Genomic DNA, 22,506 nt, shown 5'->3' with positions numbered 1-22,506 from the left:
CATGGTGTCATTGACAGAACAGTGGGCATCATGTCTGATTCAAGCCTGTCCATGTTTTCCTTTACCTACAACATTTAAAGATGGTGTTTGTTATTACCTTGCCTCACCCTAAGCAGGGATAGAACAAAAGACTGAGACAGGTTCGGGTATTTGTGTATTCAGTAGGCTAGCAAAATAAAACTAATATTAATCTGGACTAAGCAGGACAATCAGACACACACATAAAAAGGCACACAAACACATGCACAGGTATACATGTCAGTACATAAGTGCAGTGATCATGAACCCAACCTTAATCACTGTTTCACCCACCCAGAATGCATTGTCATCTCTGTCTGATGTCTGTATGTCAGTGCCTGTGAACTGACATTGAACCTTGACTGTATGGATGATTGTTCATGCTTTCATCCACTGGTTTGCTGTGTCTAGGCTTGGTTATGCAATGGAGGTTTGCTGACTAATGTTCAACAATGCTAAGCCATCCACGTCCTCAGTGGAAGTGACCATCTCTATGTCATATTCCTTGGAGATTCTAGCAGCTTATAAGTCATCAGTGCATCATGGTTGTCAGACACAACAGTACATGGACACATATAGACTCCATAGGATCTTACAATGATTCTGTCACAGATCTGGCATCAACCTCACATGAACTATGTCAAGTCCATCATCAACCTCCCAGGAGCAATGTCTGGTCCAGATGATGTAGCTGATTGTCATGTCTGTGGTATTGCTGGTTGTGATGTAAAGCCTACTCACTGACTGACCCATGCCCAGACAGTTAGCATCTTGTTGTTGCAAGGGTTGTATAATGCAGGAAGTAGTTACCTGGCAGATGTTTCTCCAATTATACAAATACTAATGATCATACATCCATGCACTCTTTGCTCAGGGGATTAGTTAAGTTGACAATGCCATCCTTCCAAGAAATGTCAAGTCTTGTTGCACAGATCATAAGTACAACTGTTTCAACTTGTAGGTCTTCAGCATACCTTCTGTACCATCAGGCCACACATCCCACACATCCCACAGTTCTTTACCCAGGGGCATTAGACAAACACGACGCTGCCCCAACATACCCTCTGTTTGGCAGGGGTTTGGTTAGCACCCCTATACTAGGCACCTTCTTTAGGGTGAGACAACTACACTTACCCCTCTTTCCTCTAGGGTTCAGGCCTTCAACGTACCATAACAACATCATCATTCTTCACACAACGCATCAGAGCACAAGAACAGGAATATTATATTTGTGGCCAGGTTAATGCAATTTAATGAATAAATTTGCTGTCTTCTGACCGACGGATGACACGAATGCCATCTCCTTAAACATATTCTCTTGTTCTTAGATAATCAGACCACAAATACACTACCTACACAACATACATCTTTCCTTAGGGGTCTGGATACACCTACACCACCCATAACACATACTCCTTTTTCGCATTGGGACAGGGCACCTCCAACACCCCTCAATCATATCCCTTCTCTTCTCAAGGGTCAGTACACATATACATCATCCATTCAATATATCTTATCTTTACTTGGGGGTCAGAACAGCACACACACTTCTCTACCATATCCCATCTTTGCTTGGGGATCAGAATACCACCCACTCCCCTCTAACATACCTCCACTTTCCACCCTAATATTCCCTTCCACCTCCTTACGTGACATGTTAGTAAAACACCTCACCCACCATTGTCTCCACAATGTTAACTGTCAGTCTGTGTCCATCAGGTGTGGCCAGCCATCAGGTAAGTCTATTTCACCTGTCCAGCTTCGTTAGACAGATCAATGGATGAATCTGACCAGTGGATGTTTGCTTTATGCCTTATCATCCTGGCACTGACCGGTAGGGATATCGCCCATCAACAGACGATCTATTGAACCCACACAGTTTGTAAGCATTTAGAAAAACAGAATCATTGAATTTGACATATCACACATGGCATCCACTGAGAGTTCTACATAGCTTATGATTTTAAGATAAACAAAAGAGGATCTATTCTGGTCTCATCACAGGTAGTTTCAGTGTGCACAGTTGTAATATGTTAGATGATAACAAATTTAGCATCTTGGATGCAAATGTTCTGTGTTTATTTAGAAAAGAACATGGGTTTATTTTGAGGTGTTAACTTCTATTTTTGTCATAAGGTACAAGATCAGAATCAGCAGGTTTAATGTTTTTCACTAACATAAACCTCAACATATCTTTAATTGGTCCTTCCATACAGGTATGAACTTTAAATAGTACCAAAGAGTTCCTCACATAATAATCATAATAATCATGATAATGTATCAAGGTTTACTAACATGAAGCAAGTGGTGCAGGAACACTGGGAGGAACTTGGGAAAATGCATGCAATACCACACGCATGCACGCACTCACTCACTCACTCACTCACTCACTCACTCACTCACTCACTCACTCACTCACTCACTCACTCACTCACTCACTCACTCACTCACTCACTCACTCACTCACTCACTCACTCACTCACTCACTCACTCACTCACTCACTCACTCACTCACTCACTCACTCACTCACTCACTCACTCACTCACTCACTCACTCACTCACTCACTCACTCACTCACTCACTCACTCACTCACTCACTCACTCACTCACTCACTCACTCACTCACTCACTCACCCACTCACTCACTCACTCACTCACTCACTCACACATAGAAAGGCAACAACCATCACTGCAATACTAAACCCTGTTTCACATCAACCCTGTCAAGCCAAGACAAAGCTGTACAATAGAATGATTAGATAATTTGCTGTAGCCATCTTCAATATAAAACAAAGATGCAGCTGAAAATGGAATTGTTAACAAAATTGCTATCAATCAATACAAACAGCTTCCAATATGATATGCTAAAAATATTTTGGTATTCCTTTCAAAATGTCCATTTTTGATTGAAACAACATTGTTGCTCACAAGGGTATTTTTGACACTGAGATGATCTATTACATTTGAAAAAAAATGAAATGATATTAATCTAAATATACAATTTCAGATATGACATGTAAAAATTTATCCATTTCATCAAGTCAGGTTTTGATAGCAGCAGGATTCTTGCTGATAAGATTAGCTTTGACACCAAGCTATTTGGTTACTGTTGCTTTTTGAAACGAACATTTTAAAATATTAAAATAGACATAAAACACTATCTGTCATCAAATTCTCTGCCTCATCTCCCTGCACAGTTTTTGAAACTGGGAAATGCTATATTGGGAGGAATGTGTCAAAATACTTCAGGAAAGTTATCTGCAAAATTATGTATTCATGTGGAACACCTTTCACTTCTGAAAGCCATTATAGGTGAAAATGAGCCCAGAAGTCATTGACCATTATCACGTATGTACACACAAAGACACATAGAAGTGCTGACATTATTTTACCACTGATAAAATCTAGACAATATCTTCAAACAGGAGGCTGGCGAAAGAGGTGTGTAAAAAGACAAAACTTAGCCCCTAATTTTGAATAATATAATAAACTGATTGTGTTAAGGAAGAGTTTATATGGTGCAATAGGGATGATGGGTTGTGTAGTGGTTTGGGTTCATGTGCGCAAACACTACATGCATGAAAGGTGCACTGTTTGCCCTCTCACTGCATTTGTGTCGCAATGAAAGCTAGATGCTGTCATGGGAAGTGGTTTCACTAATTGGAGTCAGTTAAACTTGTTCATGTTAATGGTGTTTTGTTGAATATTTTATTACAATATTTGTATGATACCCTATCAAGTATGTCACCCAAAGCTTCAAGCTGACCTCTATTAAACAGACTTTTTGTTAAAACTAACCCTGTGTAGAACTCTAAATTAAATACTTCCTGTGCTCCTATTGAATGTCATTTCAAACAAACATCAGTGAATGTCGTTAAATATCAAATATTATTTGTGAATAACTATTACTAAATTCAGGGAACAGCTTATGGAAATAATAGTGCTGAATGGGTTACTTTAAATTTATTGCCTCACAAATGTTCTGTATTTGTATAAAACATGCTTCATTTTAACATGGAAGCCTATATTGATGTTCTGTCAAACAGGACGAATTTGTAACATATGTTATATTTAGGATTGCACATTCTTACATGCTCCGGTATTGGCACATGACTCTCAGGAACCCAGTTGGAACTGGGCAGTGGGGTAGCCTAATGGTTAAAGCGTTCACTCGTCACGCCAAAGACCCGGGTTCGATTCCCCACATGGGTACAATGTGTGAAGACCATTTTCTGGTGTCCCCCGCCTTGATATTGCTGCAATATTGCTAAAAAGCAGTGTAAAACTAAACTCACTCACTCACCAGTTGGGACTAAATGCCCTAAAGTAATATAATTTGTGCCTCACAAAGAAAGTTTAATCCAAGGAGTAACCATGTTACATTTGACCAGTTTCTGTAAGTAAATGCATATTGATAAGATGAGTTTGATTCATTGATTTTGCTGAATATTCACCATGTTGATATTCCACACAATACTTCTTCTGCTATTTTGACTAAGATTTACCCAGGGTAAGCAAACTGGAAGAAGAAAGTTATGTTCAGCAAGATCTGGATAGATCAAATTTGTTTAGAAGTCTGTTAACTTTATTGTCATGATATGGCTGAAATATTGTCGATGTGACATTAAATTATAACTCACTCACTCACTATTAACTTTATGTTATCACTACATTCAATAATGCTAAACATAGTCGAAAGTCTCAAGAGGAAATGTCCTGTATGAACTGCAGGGCTAGTCTTGGATGAGTATATGTACACCAAACATGCAAGTCCAAACACCAGGATTGTTTAGAAATGAACTGCAGGGCCAACTTTTGATGAACATTGAGAATGGAAATCCATTAGAAAGAATATGACTGAACAGACACTCCAGACCCATGCTGTATATGTGAATATACACAAATCAGTACACATCAATATTCATCGATATTTGTTTGTTTGAAAATAAGACTTATTTTCCTGGACAAATTTAGTACTTTTTTAGCCATCTCACTGTACATCTTTAATTTAAATGGGTTTATTTGTTGCCGTCAAAATTATAGATATTCAGAGACAATGCACACCATATTATGTGAGATAAAATCCTCAATAAATAATTCTCATGTTTTATTATGAGCACCTGTAGATATCGACCGAAAATCTTATTTGATATAACAAAAGATTGTATGACATATCCATCAAGTATGTGCCTCTGCTTTAAGTATTATTTACAGCTGGCACTAACTAATACTTACCTTACATTCATTCCTTGGTGAAATACCAGTGTCAGTATAATTGTACTGATTATTAATATGACACAATGGTGAAATGTGAATTACCCCAAACGATCAGTGTTTGAAACCATCCTCACAGCATGATAACTCAAAGCTAATTTTCTCTCCACTGCTTCTAAGCTACAATTAATATCAAATTAATTATTACATGTCATAGGCATGTTCAGGTATTATTACAAATCCCATGATGGCCACTTGAGGTCCTTATCCAACTGTGAGTGTTAAAGGATTTGAACAGATTTGGAATTAAAAGGTGAAGGCTGAAGCACTACTGTTAGCCAGTAATGTGCCTCTGGTACATACATGCCACTATGTGACATCTTCCAGATAGACAAGATGACAATGGCTGATTAAGGCACACCTGTAATTAACCTGTATCTTACCTGTCAATTGTTACCTGTGTCTGGGATCAGCAGCCTGGCAAGGGTGTTATGATTAAATATATGTCTGTGCCTTGGGGTAGGGAGTAATCCCCTGGGTAGGGCCAACAGATGCCCTGGAGTGAGGGTGATGCCTGTCTAATTGACTTCTACCTGTCATCATTACAGAGAGTGTATGTCTTCATTCACAAAAAAATATGAGACAGGCATGTGACGGTTAATTGAAATTAAAGTGGTTGCACTTGTCCTGTATCCAGTAAACTATGACAATAAACTTAAAGGTGTCATATATAATGGCTAGATTTTAGTTGTTCAACATGTGCTCCAAGTTTGACATATTTTATGTATATTTCATGTTGCAATATATTCCATGAATATAAAGCATACATTCTTTCATATTAATCAAATTTCTCACCTTCATATCAGTCAAATAATGTGAACCTGTCCAATCATTTCTGTTGTCTGTCTTTAAGATGACATAAATCAATAGCAGAATTCTTGCTTTCTCATCCAGAGGACACATATGTTGTTATGCTCTTTCACCAGTTGTTAAATGGGACATTATAGCCAAATAGAAGGGAATGACATAACAAAATGTCATATTCACATTCTGTATTTTGTTTCCAAACACCTGGTATCATTCTTGAACTGCATTTAGAAGTTTGGGCAAGCATGACTACATGACTCCTTTCTTTATATGACGTTTCAGAGCAAGAATTAGCTCTGAAACAGTGTAAAAAGAATGATATCCATAAAACATGTCATGAATGCAACACCTGGTGTCACTGCTGATTGTCAATGACCTATTCATCCAACTTTCACTGCTGATGCCAAGCAGATGTCACTGACTCATCTGCTGAAATAACTGTCTAACATGTTGTCATACTTGAATCACAGGGTCATGAAAGTCACCCACTGGCAAATCCTAGTAAATGTTCTACAAATCTTGTTGATTATTAAAACACAATGACTAAATTAATGGAAGCTTATTCTGGTGTCCCCAACCATAATATTGCTAGAAAATTGCTAAAAACTGCGTAAAACTAAACTCACTTACTCATTCATAGTAACACAAAATACTCATATCCATCTAACAATTAAACTGCCAATATATTTTTTTCCTGATCTCCCAATTCCAATTCTGCACACTTTCTTGAAATAAATGTTCAATGAAACACATGTATTATTGGAACACAATTACTAAATTCATAATTACACAAAATACCCAAACTCATCCAACAATTAAACTGCCAATGTATTTGTTCCTGATCTCCCAATTCCAGTTATGTCCATTTTATCTGACCATTCTCCATGTTCCCTCCTTCTTCTGACTCAAGCATATGGCCCCAATATACCACAGTGGCCCCTGACATGTTTATTGTCTTTAGATAGGAGCTTGTCAGGGTGAGTGCTCCACCAGACTGCTGTACATACTGCGTAATTGGCCATGTGACCATGGGTACACTAATTAGACTAATTAACACAAGTCACTTTGTGGGCACAGACCAGGCGATCATATATCACTCCTGCTACTGATAAAGCTGTGAAGAGATTAAGGAGTATGTGATGGAGGGATGATTGCTGGGGTTGTTGTTTGTGTGTTGTTACTGTTGATGAAGTTCAAGGATGGTACAGTATCATATACAGTTGCTGTATGTGTAGTTTGTAGGTTAACTGCCAGCAGTTTATTTCTGACAGCCATGATGTTGCATGGACCATTAAACTATTAAAGAACATTTGAGATTTTGTACAATTTCAGAAATTTAACAAGGTCTTGAAATAGTTGAATTTAACTTCTATGTTTAAAACAAGGAAATGTGGGCAAACATATACACACACATCTACAATGTCAATGTCTGGGAATAGCACAATGAACGTGAAAAAAAGATGAAAAGTATATGAATGGTGGAAAGTATACTGAAAAATATAGGCAGTATGGGTTTCAGGTTTCCAAAGAGTTTGATGAAATATTCATCATCTTCATCATATAAACACAATAAATGCCATCTTAAGTCAAACACAATCAGTGTTGCATTGTCTGTACAGTCATGAATGTATACTGCATGGTTAATGACTATTTTCTGTATCGGCACTCATGGAACTGCTTGTATGGTTAGCTTGAAGACTGTCCATAATGAAATATCATGACACAATATTGTGATGGGAATTATTCTGTAACCTTGATATAGACTTCATTTGTCTGACATGAAACTGAACAAGTAATTCAAAATTAAAACTATGTGAAACACATATGCAATGAAGTCCTGTAACTCTATCTGCCAACATTCTGACACTACAACTTGACCCCACCTCCTTGTAGAGATTATGTTCATCCTTCTAGGAACAAAGCATGGCATTTCCAAAAAATCCTTAAGTCAAATGAACCTGAATTTCTAAAACTTCAAAACCAAACAGAGAAAATGGTTTGGAAGATCATATCACCCCACCTCTATCACATGGCATGCCCTGGTGTCACGCGCCTAGAAAAACTATACGGAACCCATAATGTTTATTTTCCAGATAAACTAATTGTCCGAATCATTCTATGTCCTGTCTTAATTGCCTAAGCCCCTACCAGCCACATGTTTAGAGAACAGCTTACTGCCGCCAGGTGCAAGACCTGTATGTTGATTGGCTGAAAGGTGTGATTGGCAGGTGAAAGGTATTGTTTTGCATGGGTGAATGGGAGAGTGGGTGTGTCCTGCAGTGGATTAGCATGCCATGTGATTGTTATGAAGAGAGGCATTGATGTCCAGAGATAGGTGTCTTGTTGAGGAATGGACAGACTATGTGGTGAGGGATAATATTGTTTCAACCAGACTCAATCAACTGTCTGCTAGGATTTATTGTGACTTTTATGGATATATTATTCAACAGTTGGATGTTGTTCTTGTGACACACAAACAGGTGATTTGGTAAGTGTTTATTGCGAGAGAGATCTATTTGTTAAGATTGTGATTATTTATTATGCTTGACTGAGAGACATTTTACAGTGAGTGAGAACGAATTTTGTCCCACGTTTAACAACATTCCATCAATATCATAGCAGGGGTTACACGAAATGTGATTAACCATTATATTCATGAGGGGACATTTTGGAAGGTCATATGAGATATAGATGATGAATAATAACATAATAACATGCAGATTCTAAACATTCTGATCATTTTTCATAAATTAATTCACTTTTATGTTATTGATAACCTTCTTGGGATATGAAATATATTGTCAAATATCTGTATAATTGCCAAACAATAACTGACTATATATTTATCTAAATGCTCCAAAGGACACAAGTAAAGGGATGTTGGTAATTTATTATCCTGAAATAGTCTTAATGCTTTGAGATAAGCAATGTAGTGGTTGCATTGGTCATCTGAATTAATGATTGCATTTCATGCATGATATCATTTGCTCATCAACTCATCATGCTGTTCATCATTAGCTCGTTAATATCATAACCCCATTTTATCCATGTCAGTGTGTAATTTCATAATTCACTTAATAGCGACAGCTGTCCATGGACAAACTTGGGAATTGCAATCAATACTATTCTCCTACAACTTGCAGCAATATTTCATACAATTTAAAAAATATTACTATACGAGAGAAACACCCATTATATTTTCTAACTAGGATATGAGATGAGATTTGCAAATCAATTTATTGAATAGGAATGTTAATTTCAGAGAGTCTTGGAGTATCAATGCCGAAAGTACTGGATAACCCTCTTTGTCTTATGTTCATCTTTGTGGAACTGTTTGTCAAGCATTAATTTCATATGCATTTTTCATGGTCTTTCATTGATTCTATAGGATGACTTCACCTTGTATCTCTAAATAATGCTACATACCAAGTAACTAACTCCCAATTGTCTTAATAACTTCCGGAACGAGTAAATCTTGTTCTATGTGACAAGGCAATCTGTTTTACCTGCATATCCAAGCAGCATTCTATAGGCGATTCATTTCTGAATCATCATTGTACATTTCACTGAATATTGGACAGTACATGACACAAATTTTGGGTAGGGATGCATTAATAAACTGTCTACAAAAGTATCTCAAATATGTTTAAACATTAACAAAATGTTATACTTTATATGTCCACTTAACCAAAATTGTGTGTCAGATCCAATGAACAGCTTGTCCATATCAAATGTCCTATATAATTAATCATGCAGACACTGATCTTGTGAATTATTCATTAAAATGTCTTGCTAAACGTATATTAGATGTGTAATTGATTTCATTATCCCTTTGAAAGAATGATGGTGTTCTAGTTCCAGGTTGGTGGTGCTGTGATATTGATAAATACATGTATATTTCCATATTCCTCTTTTACAAGCACTGGGTGGCACCATTGAACTTTAGAAAATCAATTTTATTTATTTACGTAAATAGAGGATGTAAGCATAACTAAAAGGATTAAATTGATTTATTTATTGTTACATTTGCTTTTTACAAGTCTCCTGTGATTAATTGATTAATTCTATTGATTGAATTAATTCAGTCATTGTAACAGTTTAGCTGAATAGCTCTGAGATTTGGAAAATAAATCCCCAGTTCATCTCGTAGGAAGACATCAAAGATGTCTTAAAGCAAATAAGTTCATTGAATAACCCATGAAGAGGACTAAAACATTCAAATATGGTACAATGTTCATATGTCATTTCAATAGGTTTGCTTGCCATTAAGTTGATTAACATTCGATAAGCATGATTAAAACTAATGACATTGCTGCATGTATCTGTGAAAAAAGAGGCATATTCACACAGATGGTTGACATGAAACAAAACAAAAACTTTCATACAAACATAAATACGGTTCACCTCTTAGAAAACAAATCTGATTCATTCAGGTAACAAATAAATGTCAACAGAAATATATAACTGAAACTATCAAAAGATGTCTTATGTAAAGTGTAATGTGTTTATTTGGATAAAACTGTTATTTAGTGTATAAAAACCCTATTGTGTAATTCAAGCCTAAATAGTTTCCATTACAGAAGGTATTATAAACCACTTGCATCAGGTTTCCGTCAAGTCTGCAAGACTGGTCTCTTGCTACAGGAATGTAGTAATACGTGAAATACAATACTGCCCTGTTCCCAAATTTCTTTATACAATTACCAATCCATTAAACTATAAAACTCCCCACAGAAGTTAAGCTGTATTGTTTATGAAATTTAATCTTGATTGAATGAATGAAATGTAAGTAATGGATAACATGACCTTGAGACATACTGAATAAATGGTTTCATTAACGGTGGGCGCCTGTGAACAGAAAATACACCTACTAGAAAGTGTACTGATTGACTTTATAAAGAATGGTTAACAAGTTTCAAATATCTCAGTGAGAAATGTAAAATACAAAACTGTAAATTAATCTCAGGATTTTCTTTTTGAGCTTCTAGATGTTTATGTCTCCAGTGGAAAATATTTTTCACATGAATTTTATAGAAAATTTATATCTGTGATGACTGAAATATAATAACTATGTGTTGTATAAACTGTTTTATAAGATAATAATGTTATAACTGCATGTTTGGAAAATAGTTAAAAATTAAATTGAATAAGTGTAAAATTTGCAATGAGTTACCAAATTCTGTTAGAAAAACCCAAATAATAAGAAAGTTATTTATGTATTATGAAATATTGTTTCGAAATACTTACTTACAAGATCACAATGTTGAAGAAACAAAATTCATTTAATCATATGACTGTTGCAGTTCAGATGATTAACTATCCTCATGAGCCAGGCTTTTCAATGTATTACAGAAAAAAGTTTCAGTCTATTGTTGCAGCCTTTCCATGCATTAATGTTTTATTCCTTCCTATGTATCTTTGAAATTTCATGAATTATCAATGATCTGCAGCCTCCAAATTAATCTCTTTTCACCTTCATTATCTTTGGTCTTATTATCTTCACAATTAACAACCTTTTGGGTAGATTAGGCAATGATATAGACATTTGGCAGGTGTATGTTACCTATATATTAATCATTATCTTTTAGGTAACCAGGATTTACCAGTACTGATAGCTTACATTCGCCCCAACTGTGTGTAAGTCCATACAGATAATGTATTTGCTATATGGTATAGGAGATAACTTGTACACTGTGTTGGCTACAAGGCTGAAGGTGACAGACAGGTGTCTACAATTGCTAGGTTTTATGGCTGAACCTTTTGAGCTGATTAAGTTATTGTGATAGACGGATATTATAATCTTGCTTGAGTTACCTCCCTTGGTATGATATTGACATTGACAAGCATGATTATGCTGTTCAGTATTGTGTGAAACAAGGAAATCCATCAGTTTGTAGTGATAATGAAAATTTAAATATATGTAGGTTCTAGATTTGACAATGATGCTGTATAAAACTTTCCATTAGAGCAGTGAGATGTTATTGTTTTGAAAAACATTGTGATTCTAGGATTCGGGCATAATTATCTTTTTTGGTTGTTTGGAGAAGGAAATCATCAACTTGTAGTGATAATATAATTATAAATGCATGTAAGTTCTAGAATTGACAATAATACTTTTTAAAACTTTACTTTACAGCATTAATATCTTTAAATTTCGAAGGAAAATGTAGTGACTTGGGGTTACAATGGTCAAAGGCAAAATTTACCTGTTACTCAAGGTCTGATGGAGTGGATTACTTGACTAACATTTGCTGGGTAAAATGAACAAACATATCATTTGGGTCGCAAAGCATGTTATGCACCACTGCAAAGCCATAAATTCAGAATGAGGTTTTATCACATCACTGGGCACATGACTAAACACTTTCTTTCATCAAATTGAAGAGTACATTAAAAACTTCCTGGCTTTTTTAGAAAAGAACTACATACTTTAACTATACCTTTATGTTCTAAAATAGAAATAGTATGCTTGCAAACAGCTCTACTGTTATCTCAATTATATACCTTAATGTAGAGAAGTATGTAATTTCATAAAAGCTTTTTAAATTTTGACCTACTTTTTTGTAAATGGTAAACTGCTTCAACCCTTTCAAGTAAACATTGAGTCATAAAAATACATTACAATGCCACCTTGTCATAAACACCATAGAATAATGTTGGAACTTGACAAAGTGCATACAAAATTGACAAATTATCTCAAAATAATTCTTGCTTTGTGATTGCTGTCTTGAATACCTAAAAGCAATCTAAGTCCAGGATGAAGGATGCTTTTGAAACTCGACCATGCTTCACAACAAGGCTTTGGATCCCTGGGTGACTAATGCTAAATGTGGCCTTTCATTATTAAGACGGGGCAAATATCATTCATTTCCATTTAAGAAAATCATGTTTGAAAGATACATTGTTCATTTTCTTAGGATGCAATGATCTGGGATGTGTAATGTTTCCCTGTGGTGTACAGGGCTGTTTGGTTGATGTCAATCTCACAAGACCTTTACCACATATCTATGAAGTCCAAAAATTCTGATTTTCTTTATAAAGTGTCTTGATGATAGCCTTGGCCATGCTGCCATGCCCCAAGGATTATGTCAATAAAAGATGTCAAGATTTTTCAGACAGCTTAAAGGAACACATTAGTGATCCTAATAGGTGTTGTGCATGTGGGGGGTAAATTTCCAGATGACAGGTTTTGACATTTTTACCAAAATATAGTCTTAGGGTTATGAAGGTTCCAGACAGAAGTCAATCATTGTATCCCTTCTTCTACAAAACACTGATTGTCTGTTTAAACACCATTATATATTCCTGTAGGCATTCAGTTGCCTTGGAGTATAGTAAAGTTATTGTACTCAATTTTGCTAATGAATTTTCACATAAAATATACCAGATTATGCACCTGTCTGACAGTACTGGTTCTAATGTCAGGTAGGATTCAGCCCACAATAGTACTAGAATCTGTACTTTACTGAACAAGTGTAATCTCAGTTAATACAGATGTTGCAACAGATAATCAGCTATGGTGCAATTCAGTTTCATGTATTTTTTTACAAAATTTATTGCTGTTATTGATTCGGCTATTGGAAATATATGCTCAAGATTGTATTTTACAAATTTTAACATTACCCTTGTGCCTGGTGTCAGTGTGAACTTTTTAGGGCATATTACATCTGTTAAAACATACATGTAAGTAAGCTGGTGAAATGGAATACACATGTAAAAAATAGAATGGTCAGGTATCACATTAATGGTAGACTTAGTCAATTATTTATCGCATTATAAACAGTAGTCTTAACATCATTAAAAAGGCATGACAAATCACATCGTAAAAACAACAAAGTCCACATCAAAAACAAACATCAACACATTAAATATCACATCGTAAAATCCTATCAGATTCAGGAGAGCCACAAACACTAATCTCATCAGTGAAACAACACATCGTTTAAACAACAACACATACCCAATTGTAAACCAAACAACAATTTACCTTGATGGGATTAATCTGAAATTCTTAAAACAACAAAGTCTGTCTGCTAGTCTCAAACTCAGACTCATATCCATTGCTAAAACAACAACATCTTTCTCTGTCTCAAGCTTCAGACAGGTAGTCGGACACCTACCTATGGATTAACACTGGTAAGCACACTATAACATACCTGTAATTAACAGAACAATGGACCATCAGCACCTGAGTCTATTGTTTACTGAGATGACCCTTTGATGTGTGTTAACGGGTACAGGTAAATATAATGATGAAAGGTATTGCTGTGATATACGGGGTATATAATCAGAGATGAGGCTACTGGAACTCAGTAGATAGGTAACTCAGAGGACATTACACCTGGACAGAGGAAGAGAAGAAATTAAGTCATTACCTGCAATTTGGGGTTGTAAACAGTTTTTGAAACTTTATGGTAAGTAGTAAATTAAGGTGAAGTAGTGTGCTAAAGATAAGTTAAGTGTTACAGAATGTGACACAAGGGTGTAAGTAGGCACACTGACTATTCCGATGTTGTAACAACCACAGACTTTTGTTTCCATATAAATTTGAACAGATAATAGCAGAGAACAGTTAAACTCAATTATCAACCCAAACCACTTCAGTATGGTGTAAACAGCTATGACTTTATTCGATGGGAGTTACATATTGATACATTAGGATTGCATATTCCATGCATCTACAGCTTGGTTCATCCTTGTTTTGTTAATAAATTAAGCCATAGTCATCTTTAGTGAGTTTAAAAATATTGCCCCTTATCTATAATTATTATTTTTCGCATTCACACTATGATATGAATATATAGTGTGAATAGATACAGTCAAATGTCTGTTAGTCTGACTCTTGTGACGAGAAACTCTAGAATGAGCTGTGGATGTGTTTGATGACCTAGGGTATCTGTCTGTAATGTTGATTGACAGATATCTGTTTGCTCCATGTGGTTTTGAATGCACCTTCCGTTGTTGGATAAATGATGCTTGTTAACTGAATAATGTCATGGTATTGTCATTCAGTTGCTTGTTAACTGAATAACATCACGTTATTGTCATTGAATCTTTTATTTTCGCGTCTTATCAAGTTAACACAAATTGTGGAATAGGTTTAAACATTGGACTTGAATTTTCAACAATGTATAGGGTCATGCAAGGCAGCAACTTGATCATGCTCCTGGTTCAATTATGGTTAATCCTGGCCACCTGACTAAGACTGCAGCGGGTCAAATGGCCAGATTCGGATTAGTGCCAATACCTCTAATTACACTTACCTGTAAATGAGCTTCGTTACAGGTACCCAGGTGTAGGCAGGTAAACATCCCACCTGGTTGACTAACATGTCAGATTTAATCCTCTGCAGAAATCTGTTGAAATTCTAATTGGATAAAGTTCTTTGCTTTGAAAATATGTCCACTTATTGTATGCAAAATGTTAAGGATTTCCAAATCTTGTTAAATTTGTGAGAGGTAATTATTCTTACTAATAGATGATGGTGACTTAATGATGTACTTATCTCAAGATAAAACAGTTGCAATGTGTATTAATCCAGTAAAGTGTTTATAGATTATTTCAGACAAATGCACAATAAGCAACTCTCATACCAGATGTATTTGATATTGTCCAGGAATGCATTTTGCTGGTCTTAATTGGATAATATCTTCAAAGATCAAACACCTTTTCAAATAATGGTTGTTGTTAAACCCCAAAATGTTATTTATGGATAATCTCAGGTCAAGAAGTTACCAGCATCAATATAAAGCAGCTTCAGAGGAAGGTCAGTCTTGTTATGAGTCATTATGGAGGGAAACAGTTCAAAATAGACCGAAACAACCTCTTTCTAGATGCATGAACAAATTTGAAGGTAAGGTCAGTGTAGATCACACCTACTTGTCAGCTCTTATATCTGACTCATCCATCATTAAGATTTTCAATACGATGTTAGATGAAACATATTCATTTTTTGTAAGAACATATCTTTAGGCTGATCATTCAAGACGAGGCAGCCCACTGTGCAATAACAAACATGGTCACACGAAGAAGATGGTGGCTTCTTGTGTGAGGAACAAACAATATTTGGCTTCGGGTCACAATTTTACAAGATAATTGGTTCCCGTTCAAGTTACAGACGGTTGTCAAAAATACAAGATACATGCATTCAGTGAGCCGTACACAGTAGGTGGATGTTTTATGTTGATGTCAAAATACCATTATTGAAAATTATTTTGGTGTTTGGTATCAAAAGCTTGTAATCTTCAAGAAAAATATGTGTTAGACGTTGTAGACATTGATGTACACGTTAATGTTTTGTTCATCAAGGCTCACAGAACTATCAGCCTGTTATTAGAATGAGACAAAGACTAGTAGCCATTTTGATCAATGTTGATTCAGCTGATATTGGTTTTACCCAATATTGTTGGGGCTTCAATAGATTCATTTGTGCGGTAACATAATTGCTTGTAGTCAAAATTCAATTCCCAATTCTCTGCCCCAACTATTCTTCTGACCAGACACAGTTAGTGATATAATTATTTACAAATACAGTGTCCCTAAGCATATATTATGAAATAGAATCTGCATTATATAATGGTCAGCGCTTAGTAGGCTTTGAGAGCATGTCAAGCCAAACTTTGTAACAAGATTACTGGCTCATTGAAGTGTTTGTCAAATCTATTTACTGCCAGCATGTTCAATGTTAATCCACAGCTATTTACCCAGACACTTCAAAACAAGTTGTGAGGTAAATATCAGTTTATTTCACTGTTCATCTTTTCCTTACATGATAAATTACATGATCAACTATAATGATATTTAATGCTGTGAATGACAATCATATTTCTGTCATATCCCATAGTTTAGAAGACTGGCGTTTTTCATCAAAGGATAACTGAATATAATTAATGTATGAATTAGGCTGAAGTATCTGATCAAACAATATTATTCCTGTGATTGAACATATGCTTTGATGCTTTGGAACTAAAGAATCGATAGTGTTATTGGTACAATGACTTCACAAAGTTTTTATTCAATGGCACAATTAAGTGATACTTGGTCACTACAAACTTGATCTCTTCATGTTTTTAATTGATTTCAAGGAAAATACTTAAAACTAACCAACTTCAAAGGCTAACAGTCACAATATACTAATCTTGCCACTACTTCAAAGTCTGACCATCAAAATATTACACAAAGTCTGGATTTTGTCACTGCACCTGGATCAAACTGAACAAAATGTGACAAAATTACACTAAATTGTGAACTTGTGAAGTCAAGTGATGAAATGCAACATTGTAACACCTGCTGCCTTTCAATTCAGAAAATTCACAACAACAACAAACCAACCTAACAGCAAAATACAGTGATAATGACCTGAAAATGGAAATAAAAGAATTACTTCACATTACACAGGTCAAGATAACAGAAACTGTTCTCAGACCACTGTTTCTCTTTATGATTAAATCTAAAAGCCCTGTATTGAACTGAGGTGAGGATGGAAGTGGAAGGGTGCTTCAACTTGAAACAAGTTTTAAGATTAATTTGACTAATGTTAATTTAATGACCTAGGGCATCTATGTTCCACAATGTGCAACCTAATGCATGAGTAAGCACCTCATCTAAGAGGGGAAAGCCTTGAGGGAAATTGTAGCCTTCCCCCTGTGATTGGTCGAAGGGGGACGGAGGCGGTCATTGTGTGGAGCAGTCAGTGGTCAGTCAGAGGATTCAGCTCAGTTGATAATGACCAGTGTGGTCATGTAGGGGATGCTCTGTTACTCCTGGCTATCACTCACCATCACTCACTGCTGTTGGTCAAGGCCCCATTCATTACCTCTGTCAGCCTCTCTGGGGTAACGCTTGGTTAGTGGTGGTACCCAGGGACAAGGGCACACTTGCACTGAGGAGAAGGAGGATGTGTTGTGGCAGGGTGGCAATGTATAATTATCTGACCAAGACTGAGTGAGAGTTAGGTAAGAGTTATTCATAGTACACATGACTGAAGCCATGTAATGCAGTACTTCAAGAACTTATTTATTCTGATTTAGTGCATTTTGGTTCATTTATGCATTTGAAATCTATTCTTTCAGCACATTCATTTCAAAATAAGTCAACAATAACTTGTTTGTTGAATTTAAAAATACTGACTTTAATTTTAGTTAAACTTTGAGCACAAACATGTAAGTTAAAAGTGACAGCTGTTTTTTTCTCTCCAGAAACATAAACCACCATATGCTTATTGTTTACGATTGTTTACTGGAAAGTCATTATAGTTAAAGGCTATAATTAATGTTTGTTTCATATTAAATAAGGCTAATTTTGACTTTTGTAACCTCATTTTTCAGCTACATGTAATCATCTGAACTTTCTGAAAAATAAAAAGGTTTCATGCTTTGATAAATAATTTGAATTAGCTAAAAGATAAAGTTGAGTAGGCTGATATTTCCACACAGACTATCATAATGATTAATCATTTATTCACGGTGAAAATATTTACTTTCCCTGGAAGCAATAGGATTCAGATTGTTACTTCTACTGCTGTAGCAAGTTTTGAAGTCAGATACCTTGAATAGAGGTTTGTTTGCGGACAAGACAGAAAATATTGACATAGGGGTGTGTGACCAACATCTGACATACCCATGGACATTTATACATACTTTTCAAACTCATTTCAATGTATTCTGGATACATTTTCACATACAAATATACTCTGTATTCACATGATTCCTACAATGAGTCCACCTTGTCAGCCCACAAGTGTCTTTTCATGTTTATTTACCTGTCTCATGGACAGTGAGGTTGAAAAGTCGACATATAAATTTGACAAGCAGTCGTAATCAATTACGGCGCCACCTATGGCAAACCCCGACATGAGACTGGAGTGTCTCTTTCAAAATGTCTCTCTATAAGTCCAGCGTCAACAGTCAAGTGAGCTGTTTACTATTGTATTTTGTATTTGCAGATCTGGCCATCAGAGACCTTGATTGGACTGTGGAGAGGCAGACGACAGTGTTAGCTTGTTACACAGTGCGCCCGTGTCCATGTAGGCGTGGACACAGTAACTCACTGTCCACTCTGAAGGCAGCAGCTGCAAAAAATCCACAATCCTGAGACCCTTGCCAGTGTTTTCACCAAGTTTGATATGATTTAGAGAAGGGGATTGAGAAGATTTCAAGATGAAGAATTTGGTAATATTTGTGACTCTCCTGAGCAGCCTGGGAGTGTTCTGTGCAGATATCAGTAAAGTGTTCAGCATCAATGAAGAACAACAAAGCGGAACAATAGTTGGTGATCTTCTGAAAGATACAGATCTGCATTCTTTGGTTACAACAGAGGAAGCTGAACAACTGAAATATGAGATGTCAAAACAAGGGACAACAGTAACGAAGTTTAAACTTGATGCAAATTCAAGTATACTGAGGACTGCTGAGGTTCTAGACAGGGATACAGAATGTTCTGGTAAACAGACCTGTGACCTTAGTTTTGATGTGACAGTGTATAAGTTGAAATCTGGTGTCTATGACCTGCACTCAATTGTAAGACTCACTGTGATGCTTCTGGACATTAATGACAATCCTCCTGAGTTTCCTCAGAACTTTGTGTCTTTGTCGCTTCGAGAGAATACACAGATTGGTGAAATGATTTTAACCAGTCCTGCATATGACCTTGACACTGCTATCAATGCTGTACAAAGTTACATCATGACTCCTGATGAAGGTATATTTGAACTTAGAGAAGTCACTGACGGTGGAAACAAAGATTTAGGGATTGTCATTAAAGCCAATATTGATCGTGAAGAGCGAGAGACTTATCAGTTCATCATTGTGGCCAAAGATGGTGGTCATCCTCAAAAGACTGGTTCTATGACTGTGAAGATCCAGGTCTTAGATGAAAATGACAACCGTCCTGTATTTACTAATAACACGTTTGAAGTAACTGTCGCAGAGGATTTACCTCTTGGTTCATCCATATTGAAGTTGAAAGCAGAAGATTCTGATATTGGTAGTAACAGTGCATTATCATTCCACTTCAGTTCAAGGACTAATGAAAATATCAAAAAGTATTTTTCCATTGAGCAAAAATCAGGAGATGTCAAGGTCATAAAGAAACTGGATTATGAAGAAGAGAGGCAATATCGCTTTGTTGTCATGGTGAAGGATAATGGCACTTCCCCATTTTCTTCACAAGCAGAAGTCGTTGTCAATATCGGAGATGTTAATGACAATGCACCTTATATCACAGTGCGCAGCAGCTTTGACGTATCAGAAGATGCTCATGTGGACTCCTTTGTTACATCATTCAAGGTCACAGACAGAGATAGCAATGAAAACCGGGAGGTAAACTGTTCAACCAATGATGATCATTTCTACATCAGCAAGTTCAGTTTCGAGTACTACAAGATTTTCCTTGCTAAAAAGTTGGATTATGAAGAAACTAAAACTTACTCTGTAAACATTACATGTGCTGACAGTGGACTAATCCCTAAAGTTAATTCTACAACTTTTACAGTGAAAGTTTTAGACTTCAATGATAATGCCCCTGTGTTTCCTCGTGAAAACGTCACAACACATATCACTGAAAATAATGACCCTGGAGAAATCATCACCACCCTGACCGCAACTGACAAGGACGGCGAAGGCAACAATGATGTTAATTATGCCATCATTGAAGACTCAATGGATATGGCAGAAATTAACATTCTTACTGGGGAAATCAGAGTGAAACGGAGACTCAATCGCGAACAAATCAACAAATTCAGTTTTCGAGTTGAAGCACGTGATAACGGTTCACCACCACAGCGTTCTTTTGCAACTGTTACTGTAATGGTTGATGATGTTAATGACGAGGCACCTGAATTTACAAAGCCTCACTTTGAGTTTGACGTTCCAGAAGGTCGACCGATCAGTATGTCTGTTGGGACACTTAGCGCCACAGATGCTGATGCCTACCCAAGACTCCTGTTTTCTATGATCGGTGACGAAGTATCAGATGTTTTCAGTATAAGTGCCACAACTGGTGAAATCATCACTCGTAAGAAACTTGACCGATTTGTAAAGAACAAATATGACTTTAGTGTGATGGTTTTGGATAGTGGAAACATTTCTTTCAATGACACTGCAAATGTGACAGTTTATGTCATTGAGGACAGAGCAGTGCCACCTACGATACTCTATCCCCTGAAGGGAAATAACTCTATAAGAATTCCATTTGACATGGAAATTGGTAAAGTGATTCTTACTGTAAAGACTGATACCAAGCCAAACTCAAGGCAAACAAGATTTCTTATTGAGCATGGAAACGAAGAAACTTTCTTCAAACTGGATGAAACATTTGGTAACCTGACTCTAGTTAAGGCAATGAGACTTAAAGATGCTGGAAAGTACAAACTGTTGATCTCAACATATTATGAAAACAATCCAGGACAGAAGTCTTTTGTAACCATGGATATAGTTGTCACTGGTTCAGATGTTAACAAAGAAGACAGCAACAGCTACGTCGTCATTGTCATCATCATTGTCTGTGTGACTGTTGTACTTGCTGGTGCCATACTTCTCGCTATCTGCATGATGAAGCGAGTTGACAGGGAGAGAAAAGAAATTGAAAAAAGGAAGAAAGAAGAAATAGAAAGTGTGTATCATGTTGACAACATGGAGAAACTGGCAGGACCTTCAGATGCTGAAGTCCATGTTATGGTGAAGCCTCAACCTAGTTTCAGAGATGAAAAACATTCACACAAAAAAATACAGGTAAGAAAAGTCAAATTAATGTCTATCAATACTATTTATCTAAGCTACAAAAAGATTTTAAAGATTGAAACCTCAGTGTCACTTTCCCATCTTTGACTGGCATTTATTAAGCTTAAAGTTGCAACATCTTGGCTCAAGGCTTTACTAACTTTTTCTTGATTTTGAATTAGGTGAACATATCTTCAGCACAATGTTAGTGTTGGGAAATGTCATTCCTTGAAAATATGTGATACTACTTTAACAGCTCATATTGTCTGTGAACTTTAATTAATTCTTAGCTAGTAATTCAGATGACTATGTCAGATATTTTGCATTGAGCTGATTTGAATAGTTAATATACCATTACATAATGACTACTCAAACCTCACAAATAATCTAGTGACATGTAATTTATACTATTCACTATATTACAGACATTATTCCATACAAGGTCTTAAATATACTGCAAAGAAAGGTTATGACATACGTGTGAGAATTATGCTTATGTAGAGTGTTTTGATAAAGAAATTTGGTTTGATCATTACATAAGCACACTTCCCACACATATGTCACAACCATCTTACCATAACTCTCCAATCCCACACCTACTTAAACCCACTCACTGACACTAATTAACAAGTACAAGCTATGTTCATAAGTGCCTACAAGAGCTGTTTAAAAATGAGCAGTTCAAAAATA

General features: G+C 36.1%; 1 protein-coding gene across 3 annotated transcripts in view; it reads left to right on the top strand.

Annotated features, from left to right (window-relative positions):
- The window catches only part of LOC137274460 (protocadherin-11 X-linked-like), a 54,089-nt gene that overhangs the window by 27,124 nt on the left and 4,459 nt on the right, over positions 1-22,506 (top strand). For all 3 annotated transcript variants that reach the window (XR_010956183.1, XM_067807655.1, XM_067807656.1), the window contains exon 3: positions 19,044-21,828. Coding sequence is in view for 2 of the 3 variants with exons in the window: in XM_067807655.1 (XP_067663756.1) it covers positions 19,258-21,828 (2,571 nt within the window). In the remaining variant the exon portion in view is untranslated. The remainder of the gene's footprint in view (positions 1-19,043; positions 21,829-22,506) is intronic.

The sequence above is a fragment of the Haliotis asinina genome, chromosome 2 (genome assembly GCF_037392515.1).
Source record: "Haliotis asinina isolate JCU_RB_2024 chromosome 2, JCU_Hal_asi_v2, whole genome shotgun sequence".
NCBI classification, from domain to species: domain Eukaryota; kingdom Metazoa; phylum Mollusca; class Gastropoda; order Lepetellida; family Haliotidae; genus Haliotis; species Haliotis asinina.
This window is presented reverse-complemented; position numbering and strand designations above follow the sequence as displayed.